Source organism: Notothenia coriiceps, unplaced genomic scaffold, assembly GCF_000735185.1.
Source record: "Notothenia coriiceps isolate Sejong01 unplaced genomic scaffold, NC01 NC01_scaffold00014819, whole genome shotgun sequence".
In the NCBI taxonomy this organism is placed as follows: Eukaryota; Metazoa; Chordata; class Actinopteri; order Perciformes; family Nototheniidae; genus Notothenia; species Notothenia coriiceps.
Window position 1 is genome coordinate 89,029 of NW_011347520.1, and position 11,187 is coordinate 100,215.

Sequence of the window (11,187 nt, forward strand, 5' to 3'; positions counted from 1 at the left end):
ACAAGTGTTAAGCGTTAAGTGGGATAATACTGTTGAACAAACGACTTCTGTTTGAGGTTGATAAAATAAGGTCATCCTTGTAACTAAAGGCCCAGATACACCGGCCAGTCACCTGAGAAGTCGCCGACGCCGACACCGACTGTTGCGTCGCCGGACTCGCCTGTGTATTTGCCGACTTCGCGCACCGCAAATCCGAGCCGAGCACGTATGAACTGCGCATGCGTGAGTGGCAATAACTCTCCTTACCAGCAGGCGGCGGTAGTGTGTATTCATCATTCAAAAGAGGCAACAACCGGAACAACCGGAAAACAGAGAAGAACAGACTCTGTGATATAAACAAACAACAAATAGCGTTTTTCTTTCCATTTTCACTCTCGTCCATTGAAAACATGAACGAACAGGAACTCTATAAACCGATGAGGTGAAATAGCCGTCCGTGTGTGTTCCATCTTCCATTTTAAATCATTTGTTTACCTCCCTCACTTCCGTTAACGCTTCTCATGCACTGATTCGCTAGCTGAACAGCCAATCAGTGTTATCCCTTTGTCCGACTTCCGGTGGTGTTCCCGACGCCGATTCAAGAAAAGGCGTCAGGTCGGCAGAAAAGACCCGACGGTGCGGCGCACATCACTCCGAATAGGGCGTGCCCACTCTCATGTTCGGCCCGACTCCCATTTACTGCCGATTTCGGGCCGGTGTATCTGGGCCTTTAGATTGATGCCACTTAATAAAAGCTAAAGCCAGAAGAAAGATACCTCAACCTGTAAACAAGAATCTGTCTAATTTCCCCTTTTATTTCCCCTTAAATAAATGTGTTCCGGGCTTTTCATTTAGATATGTGATGATTTTATTGAGTAACATATCCAAATAGGGTTGATATGTTCATGAAATGGAAATATGAAGTCTTATGCATCAAAGATTTAACACATCCTGTTGCTATTTCCAGTCCAACATCAAGGCTAGTCCGATGAGTTTGAACAATGCTTGGCTGCAGAGCATGAATTTCAATGACAGAAAATACTTTTCTGTAGAAAAAACAGCGTATCTACAAACTATTGCCGGATAAATGTCTGGATCTAACAATGTTATGCAATGCAATAAACAGTCTTATTAGATGATCAGAGAGTAACTGTGTTTCCCCAATGCAAGCAGAGGAAATGTTATAGTGAACCATAGATTAGAGGCGTATTCTGAACTTTGTCTCTGTTGATAAACAGCTCGAGGAGGGCGATCTGAAACATTCCCCCTGAAACTGGATAGACCCAGAGCTGACAGAACTAGGCCGTACTCTACTGAAGGTCAATATCCACGTATCTGTGTCTGACAGCAATGAAGCAATGAAGACTGTGGGCAGACGAGCTACTGGTTAGCCTTAACTAATGCAAATATCTACATGCAGCACTTTTTTTATTAATCCAGAGAAAATATCAAAATGGTCCATCAGGGCTCTGATTCAGGAAAAGCTGAATTCGAAAAATATAATATGTCCAGAGCTGCATATAACCAACAATTGAATTATTGATTGAGTTGTTGGTCATTTTCTCAATTAAATGTTTTATCTAAAAGACATCAGAAAAAAACAAATGTGCAATGGAATTGTCATAGGAGATATCAAACTAATACATTTTATGTCAATGACTTTGTTTGATTTGTTGCAGCTTTATATTTGTTTCAGTTTGTTATAGATTCTTTGCACAGCCAAAGACTAAAATGAATAAATCACAAATCTTTCCCTTCTGTTATGAGATTTTGGTATAAAGCCACAACATACAGATCAGCCACAGGGGCTCGAACAGGGAGCATTGCTGTAATGTATTATCAATCTTGTCTTTCAAGTGTTTTTATCTTCATGACTTTGGAGACATCTCCAACTGTTGGGACATTGTAAGTTTGTTAAATCTCTAATTGCAACAAACACTTTGGGGTCACACGAAGATGACGAATACCTGAAGGATTTGTATTGGTGTTAGCTGGCTGGTTAACTAATAACATATTGATATTTAACCATTTTTGCTTATTTTGCAGAAACTACTTTTCAAACAAACTCTGGCCTTTGAAACATCTTTAATGTGTTACACTCCACTGTAGTTCCCTGTCTGCCAAATGTAAGTTTACAGCAAAGCACAAATGATTTGGGAGTATGTTACTTCTTAAACTAGTGATATTCATAAAATCCTTAAACTGGCATATCTCTCTTTCTATATCAGACCACATGACTCTGCCTCACTTGAACTGACTGCTGCCCATGTCATCTGCATTGATCTGTGAGCTCGACTGTGTTGCGCAATGTCCAAACAGACATGGGCCAATTACCCATGAATTTGGCATCGAATTTAAATCCACCCATATTCACTCTGCAGTATAAATGTGGTGGGCAGCAACTCAGTGTGCACTCTTCGGGCTAGAACAGGGGTTTGCTGTTACCAAGTGATAAGTGATCTAACTCAAACTGGGAAGAAGAGATGACATCTGGTAAGAAGGTGAGTAAAACACGAGCACCAGTTTTCCTTGTCTAAGGTGGAGGGAATATATTTCCCAAAGATCTGGTTCAAAGTTATAACGTTCATTCCACACAGATACTGTATCAACTCTTTCTTTGGACACAGCAGGAGGGTAAACTCACCTGAATGTGCATTACTTCTATGTTGTGTTTTGAGGAAACATACATGTATATCCTTTGTGTATGCAACATGTTCATCTATGTACTGCAGGTCATAGTTTTCCCCTTGATCTTGACTATGCTGTTGTTACAGAAACCTTGTCAGTATAGGTTTTTGGTTTGTGTGCATTTGGTGAGCTTGCACAAGGTTTGTGTAATAGCCAGACTAAAGCGGTCACTGCTGGAGAGTCTCGGCCAAAACACTGCTTTTATCTTTGCACCTTTGAACTGCAGCTTCTCTCACATAAACACTTACAGAACATACATGTATCAATTGAAAAATGCAAAAGGTACTGCAGAACTGTATGACATCAAATTGTATTTTATATTACTTAAAATCACATGCATTCTTTTGTCTGTTTGGTTTGTTGGAAGTTGTATATATTCCTTGTTGTCCTTGTTGAGAAATGAAAACGACAAAAACATCAGGATTCTTTTTTTAAACCATTCAGTGTAAAAAGTGTGATATGCATGTGTCCCTCTGCCCTCACAGGGTATCATTGAGCGTCTGAATGCTGGGGAGGTGGTGATTGGCGACGGAGGCTTTGTGTTTGCTCTCGAGAAGAGAGGCTATGTGAAGGCCGGGCCATGGACTCCTGAGGCTACTGTCACACACCCTGAGGCTGGTTAGTCAAGTAGTACATACACATAATTGTATCCAAAACGACATGGAGGGAAGTTGCACAGACCTAAAAGAACAACGTTTTGCCTCATAAATGACACATTTGTGTGTTTCCTTCAGTGCGGCAGCTGCACAGGGAGTTCCTGAGAGCAGGATCTAATGTCATGCAGACATTCACCTTCTACGCCAGCGATGACAAACTGGAGAACAGGGGTCAGAACTTAAAAATCTCTGTGAGTACCGAGCCAAAGCACCACAGTGCAAGTCTTGCAAATTCTAGTTTACTCCACGCTGATTTATGAATAAACATGATGTGATTTGCAAAGAGTGTGATCAATGGTCATCAACAGAATGCCTTAATCTTTCAGGGGGCAAAAATCAACGAGGCAGCCTGTGACCTGGCACGAGAAGTCGCCAGTGAAGGAGATGCCATAGTAGCTGGTGGAGTGTGTCAGACTCCTTCCTATCTTAGCTGCAAGAGTGAGATAGAAGTAAAGGCCATCTTCAAGAAACAGCTGGAGGTGTTCTTGAAGAAGAATGTGGATTTCCTGATTGCTGAGGTGGATTCATGTCATGTCATATCATAGATACTTCAATGAATGTGAAATATAATCAGTAGAGCAAATAATACCTCGGTGTTGTTTTTGTCCTTGCAGTACTTTGAGCATGTTGAGGAAGCAGAGTGGGCTGTGCAGGTGCTCAAGGCCAGTGGAAAGCCTGTGGCTGCTTGTATGTGCATCGGACCAGATGGAGACATGCACGGTGTCTCACCAGGAGACTGTGCCGTCAGGCTGGTGAAGGCCGGTACGTATTCAATGTACGACTTAGTTTCCCTACTTAAAGTCAGCTGTGTTATCTGATATTTCATAAAGCATTTCCTATTTTCTCCAGGCGCCCAGATTGTGGGAATCAACTGCCACTTTGACCCTGAAACCTGCGTGAAGACTGTGAAGTTGATGAAGGAGGGAGTGGAGAAGGCGCGGCTGAAGGCTCACTACATGGTGCAGCCTCTGGCATTCCACACCCCAGACTGCAGCTGCCAGGGATTCATCGATCTGCCAGAATTCCCCTTTGGTAATATTTTTGTCTTGGAAACAAATGTAGGGGACAGTTGTGTATATGGCATCTTTTCACAGTTGTCTCTCTCCTTTTTCTCAGCCTTGGAGCCCAGGATCCTGACCCGCTGGGACATGCATACGTACGCCAGAGAGGCCTACAAGGCTGGCATCCGCTTCATTGGAGGCTGCTGTGGGTTTGAGCCTTACCACATCAGGGCTATAGCTGAGGAGCTGGCCACTGAGAGAGGGATCCTTCCCCCAGCCTCAGAGAAACATGGAATGTGGGGTTCTGGTCTAGAGATGCATACCAAACCCTGGGTCAGAGCCAGGTACACCAGCCCAAATATTGATTACACTTGAATGCACACATTTTTGTATAGATTATTTTTACAAGGTATCTATGTGTAACATGTGTCTTTTTGTCCCCCAGGGCTCGTCGCGATTACTGGGAGCACATCGCTCCCGCATCCGGACGTCCCAAGTGCCCGTCCTTGTCCACACCGGAAGGCTGGGGTGTGACCAAGGGCCATGCTGAGCTCATGCAGCATAAAGAGGCCACCAGCAGTCAGGAGATAAAGCATCTGATGGAGATGCAGAAGAAGGCCAAGTCATCTGCATGAGCAAGAAGAGGAAACCGAGGCACCCATACCTGCAGTTTGTCCACAAGAGAGCGACGGGGGAAGGAGGGAAGTCTTTCTGGGTTCAGTTTGGATGTCAAAAGCACTTGAAACATAACCCTATGTAAACGCCCAAAAATAAACCTGAGTTTGTCACCTATGTTTATGTGTTGTCATTGGGGAATAAGCACTTTTAGACTGTTCCATTCTAAGAAAGATATAAAACAGTGTCTTGTACCATAAATACAAACCCCAATTCCCATGAAGTTGGGATGTTGTGTAAAACGTAAACAAAAACAGAATACGATGATTTGCAAATCCTTTTGGATCTATGATCAATTGAATGCACTACAAAGACAAGATATGTAATGTTTAAACTGATCAACTTTATATATTTTTGCAAATATTCACTGATTTTGAATTTGATGCCTGCAACACGTTCCAGACACTTCCCTGTTTCCAATCAACCTGAGGAATATTCCAAACAGGTGTTTTTTGAGCATTCTTCAACTTTCCCAGTCTTTTGTGGCCCCTGACTCAGCTTTTTTGGAACGTGTTGCAGGCGCCAAATTGAAAATGATTGAATATTTACAAAAAAAAAAAAAGGTTTATCAGATTGAATCTTATATATCTTTTCTTTGTAGTGTATTCAATTGAATATAGGTCGAAAAGGATTAGCAAATCATTGTATTCTGTTTTTATTGACGTTATACACAACGTCCCAACCTATTGGAATTGGGGTTTGTATGTCGTACATTTCACATTATGCACAGATTTGGACCTGGCTTGTTAAAAGTGGTTCTAAACTATCAAGTTATGAATCTGTCCAGTCAGGGTCCAAAAGACATAGACCCACATAAATCAACAAGACAGAAAAACACCCCAAAACCTATAATTAACAGGGACACTCACAATACTCTCATTCAGCTAAAGAAGGGAGGGGAGCGAGTCAATATTGCAGTTGTGTAAATTGCCTCTTGCCAATCAGAGCAGCCCTTTCTTTGACCCCTCCCCTCCTCCAGAGAGATTTAAAGTGGCCTCCTGCTCCCCTCTAATCCATTCAGGGGTCCACACTACTGCAGGATTATGGCACCAGCAAAGAAGGTATGAGTGAACTTTTGTTTGAAGGAAGAGTGTGTTATTGAGACCATCCTGCAGAAGAACAACACAGGGAATTAGTTCTGTGGATTTATAATGTCTGATATGTCTTATTATATTGAGCTGCAAACTAAAGAATGGTTTATGTTTTTGCCATAGGTTTTGAGATATTTGTGTCTTAGACCATGACCATATATGTGTGGTGCTTATTCTGGGCAGAGGGATATAGTATATCCAAGGCATCTTCAGCACAACTGGCATATCAGGTCAGATGTCACAGAACAATTAACCTTCAAGCAGTTCAGGTAGACCTAATGTGTCCTGAAAAAAAACCAGACAAAAACTCTTTTCTCGACCCCTCGCTATACAATAATGATTAAATAAACCTGTTTTTCCTTTTGGACAAATATAGCGATGACGATTATCCCTCATTTATAGTGACTTTAGTTTTCAGTCATGAGGAGCTGTGCAGCTGTTGTCAGACATGTGCTGCCGTCTTCACGAATCAGGGTCATTGAGAGAAGGGGTATGTAACATTGAATTTGGGAAACCACTAAGCATAATCCATATTCCAGTGTCTTTATTCCTCCGGCCTAATCAAACAGAATCAGTCTGATCCGAGTGAGCCATTGTGGTCTACAAGAGTTATTCTAGAGGCTCATCACCAGCATAATATTCATATTTATTCTGCATGATTCTAAGTTGACATTGTCCTGTCATGACAGGGAATTTTGGAGCGTCTTGACGCTGGAGAGGTTGTGATCGGCGATGGAGGTTTTGTGTTTGCTCTGGAGAAGAGAGGCTACGTAAAGGCCGGTCCCTGGACACCTGAGGCCGCCGTAGAGCACCCTGAAGCAGGTGAGAACCAAGTATTTTACCAGCTTTTTCTCTATTTCAACCTAAAAATAACTTCCTTAAAATAATCCTTTGCATGTATTACCTGCAAATGCCTTTTCCTTATGCATTTTACTGTATGTTACAGTTAAGATGGATGTTTCCCTTATGCAATCCTATTTGTTTAATGATTTCAGTGCGACAGCTGCACAGGGAGTTCCTGAGGTCCGGGTCCAATGTCATGCAGACCTTCACCTTCTACGCCAGCGATGACAAACTGGAGAACAGGGGCAACAAGCTCTCCTTCACTGTAAGTTAACGGGGCATCACACCACTGCCATAGGAATAAGCAGAATATCCTGCATGTGTTGCATTGAAAACAGTGACTAAAACAACAAACTAAATAAAACATTCGGATGAAATGCCCATTAGCAGTTTTATTAAACTGTTAATCTCAATGAAAACGTTCTATTTAAATATGTATTTATGTGTATCAGGGTTGTCTTTTTGATTCTCACCTTTATTGACCATCATTTGGCTCTGTTCTGCAGGGAGCTCAGATCAACGAGGCCGCCTGCGATCTGGCCCGTGAGGTTGCCAACGAGGGCGACGCTCTGGTTGCCGGGGGAGTTTGTCAGACTCCATCCTACCTGAGCTGCAAGAGTGAGACAGAGGTTAAAGCCATCTTAAAGAAACAGCTGGATGTGTTTGTCAAGAAAGATGTCGACTTCCTGATTGCTGAGGTAAGGATAAAAACGTTAGAATAACCATATTCATTCCAGATTTCTTTGATTTTTTCATAAATATTAAGAAAATGCTGATGTCATTGTCCTGCAGTACTTTGAGCATGTGGAAGAGGCTGTGTGGGCCGTGGAGGTGCTGAAGGAGACAGGAAAGCCCGTCGCTGCCTGTCTGTGTATCGGACCAGATGGAGACATGCACGGTGTCTCACCAGGAGAGTGTGCCGTCAGGCTGGTCAAAGCTGGTGAGTTCAGTGTTATTTAATTCAAACAGAACTAGTTAATGGATACAAAAAGTAGTTATAGCGAAATATTAGAGATTCAGGTTTAAACTTGTTCATATAAACTTATCTTATCATCTCATGACCTCTCTGCAGTGTGACCTGGCAGGGTCCGATTTCTAACTGGTAGACACAAGATAAGACACATCTGTTTGTAGACTCTTGGTATCATTAATTAACAACTGGCCCAATCCTACGTGCCAAAACCTTTTTGGCAGTTGCTTTGTCATGTCACCACCAGCACCAACATGATTACCATTAAAAGAAACCAGCCAAATGCAAAATGTGTTATAGATATAACCAAAATCTTCAACTACAGTTGTCCCTGTCTCTTCGTCATGTGTGCTTTTTTTGCCCATCTGTAAGAGTCAGCTGACATAAATTCACATTCTTTTATAGGAGCTCAGATTGTGGGAATCAACTGTCACTTTGACCCCACTGACCTGCGTAAAAGCTGTCAAGATGACTGAAGGAGGGAGTGGAGAAGGCCGGTCTGAAGGCTCACTACATGGTGCAGCCTCTGGCATACCACACCCCAGACTGCAGCTGTCAGGGATTCATCGATCTGCCAGAATTCCCCTTCGGTAATAATATACTGTGCTGCATTTAAATTTGACCATACCACATATGACAATATATCATAGGCAGTTTAAACCTAAAATCAAAAATACATATTTTTCCTCTGACCTGTAATATCTTTATCAATCTTAATTGTTCTGCAGTGATTTGCCTTGTGTTGAGGATATCAGCTATACAAATTCCTGCTATCTTTTGAATATAAAGAAGCTAGACCACACTCAGCTTGTGGTGCTCAAAGTGCCAAAAAATACATTTGTAAAACTTAACAGCGTCTTTCCAGTAGCCTAATTGTGACCCAGTATTCAAGATTATACAGACCCTGTTGGGAGTAGGTTCCTGGAGGAACTTTTTTTGTTTTACGTAACCAAATCTGCCGACCGTATACCCGCACCGAATGGAGTGAGCATCTACCCGTGGACGAGAGGCTCATGACAGCTGGAGATGTTAACATTAATAGTGCCTCCTTTGCTGGGCTGTAACGTTAGATTGCTCAGGAAAGCTTCTCGTCCACAAATAGATGCACACTTCTTTCTGTGCAGTGATACACTTAGCTGGTGTCTTTATTAATATATAGCACTACACGTCAGAGGATAATGTGTATTTTTTATTTTGGGGCTAACTGTCAAAAGCAGGTTTTCTCAGTGTGCATGCACATAGAGTATAACCACTGCTAGTGTATTGTTACTTAATCCAGCAAGGTCAATTATTTGATATAGAAATAAAGAAATTACCCAAAAGCAACCGCTCAGGAATAAAATGTGTATAAATCCTCTGCCAGGTCTGGAGCCCAGGATCCTGTCCCGCTGGGACATGCACGCATACGCCAGAGAGGCCTACAATACTGGCATCCGCTTCATTGGAGGCTGCTGTGGATTTGAGCCTTACCACATCAGGGCTGTTGCAGAGGAGCTGGCCCCTGAGAGAGGTTTCCTCCCAGAAGCGTCAGAAAAACATGGCAACTGGGGTGCTGGTCTGGAAATGCACACCAAGCCCTGGGTCAGAGCCAGGTCAGAAGCAACTTTTAATCCTTCACTCAATATCACCTAAACTCATTCAATTGTGAAAAGTGTTAGTGGGTTCTAACGGGTATGACTTTTTGTGTCCTATAGAGCCCGTCGCGACTACTGGGAGAACCTGAAGCCAGCCTCTGGTCGTCCTCTGTGTCCCTCCATGTCTTCCCCCGATGGCTGGGGTGTTACCAAGGGCCACTCTGACCTCATGCAGCAAACAGAGGCCACCTCTAAGGACCAACTCAAACAGCTGTTCGACAGGTCAAAGAGCCAATGAGTCTCTCTCAGTCAGCTGGCAGCAGGCCTGGGTTAAACAGCCGTGCAGCTACACTGTGGTGTGCATGATCTCTAACAGTGCTGCACCTAACAAGCTTAATGTCAGGGGTCACATCTTGACTTGAGGCCATCACTGTTCTGTGCAATATGTTGATTGTAAAGCTTAAGTTGATGTGTAGCCACAGCGGGGTCTTAAGTTAGGTGTCGACCCGTGTTAAGATCGGGACCTTTTTTTCCATAATTCTGGACCAGTTTGTTTAATAGAATATAATCTAATAAAGTGTGAATTGGCCATTTGATGCTTCAGGTGTGGTTTCTTTCAGTGGATTGGTGGGTGGGTGTTTATCAGTGCTATCATCGGTAGATACAGTATGTGTGACAATCATGAACATGCACACACACATATGTATCTTGGAAAAAGCTGTACACGAACATACAACATCGACTTAAACATGTCAAAAAAGAGCAAAGTTTCAATTCAATGATAAGTATAATTTAATGATTAGATCAATAATAGTTAGGTCACATAGAACAACATACTGTTATGTGTTTCTCTGCGGTTTGCAGAATCATGTCAGATAATAAACATAACGTTAGGAAATGTTCTGATCTCCCACTGGGGTTTAAGGGAAATGGGCGTTAGTGTTTATATTTGTGAATTACATAGGATTGAAGGCACCACACATTGCAAGGCTTAAGTGAATCATGCAATAAATGATGGATCCAATAGATGGCGGTGTTGGGATTTTATGGCCCATATTTCTGACCGCACTTACAAAGAGCCTTAAAGGAAAGATGTTCCACCAGCTAGCACCAGCTGGTAAGAAGTTGGCATTGTGTTTCTTATTAAAAAACGCTGTCCTTTATTCTGGTATGTACCTTTTAGACTCAACGGGTCAATCTACCAATATTTATTTATTTATTTAAAGTATTTTCTGTGCAAAGGCCATTCCACTGGTTTTACTATTCATAGAGACTATTCAGAAAAGATTGAAAAGTAAGTGTTTTATGGCCCAAATGATCAAGGTATCTCTTCCTTTAGTTGGACAGTTAAACATAAAGTCTGCATTATATAAAAGGAAAACTAGTTTAAAATAAATGCACATAGCCAGTCAGGGAGTGCTATGAAGTAAGCTATTTACGCTGTTTTGATTTTAGATACAGCATCTTACTCTTTATAGGGACACAAATTCAGGATATCCAGCCTTTGCTGCTTTGATGTGTATCTACATTGATAGTTAAATGTTATTTGTATGTCCCTTATACATCTTAAACATGGACTAGCAATATTTAAAAAGCTAATTTTATTAGACTATATTTAATTTATGTTGTAATTATTATGTGATGATTTTAAGTATAAATATCAATTATAATATGTTATTACAAAAGCATGAGACATTCTTGCTTTGATTT

The 11,187-nt window shown here is 41.9% G+C and overlaps 2 protein-coding genes across 2 annotated transcripts; both read left to right on the top strand.

The window, feature by feature from the left end:
* The first annotated feature begins 2,392 nt into the window (after window positions 1–2,392).
* Window positions 2,393–5,222, top strand: LOC104948669 (betaine--homocysteine S-methyltransferase 1-like). Its single transcript, XM_010774893.1, has 8 exons — window positions 2,393–2,480; window positions 3,153–3,285; window positions 3,402–3,514; window positions 3,650–3,841; window positions 3,938–4,085; window positions 4,173–4,355; window positions 4,440–4,668; window positions 4,770–5,222. Exons 1-8 carry the CDS (start codon window positions 2,463–2,465, stop codon window positions 4,957–4,959), a joined length of 1,206 nt encoding a protein of 401 aa, XP_010773195.1. The 5' UTR covers window positions 2,393–2,462; the 3' UTR covers window positions 4,960–5,222.
* A 796-nt stretch (window positions 5,223–6,018) lies between these two features.
* Window positions 6,019–10,070, top strand: LOC104948670 (betaine--homocysteine S-methyltransferase 1-like). Its single transcript, XM_010774894.1, is given in 10 exon segments — window positions 6,019–6,060; window positions 6,780–6,912; window positions 7,086–7,198; window positions 7,440–7,631; window positions 7,726–7,873; window positions 8,309–8,349; window positions 8,351–8,374; window positions 8,376–8,493; window positions 9,267–9,495; window positions 9,598–10,070. Coding segments are annotated over 10 exon segments (1,194 nt in total). The 5' UTR covers window positions 6,019–6,042; the 3' UTR covers window positions 9,776–10,070.
* The last annotated feature ends 1,117 nt before the right edge of the window (window positions 10,071–11,187 follow it).

Coding starts and splice junctions, on each gene's coding strand:
- LOC104948669 (XM_010774893.1), top strand. Junction 4,086..4,172: donor CGTCAGGCTGGTGAAGGCCG/GTACGTATTCAA, acceptor TATTTTCTCCAG/GCGCCCAGATTGTGGGAATC. Junction 4,669..4,769: donor AAACCCTGGGTCAGAGCCAG/GTACACCAGCCC, acceptor TTTGTCCCCCAG/GGCTCGTCGCGATTACTGGG.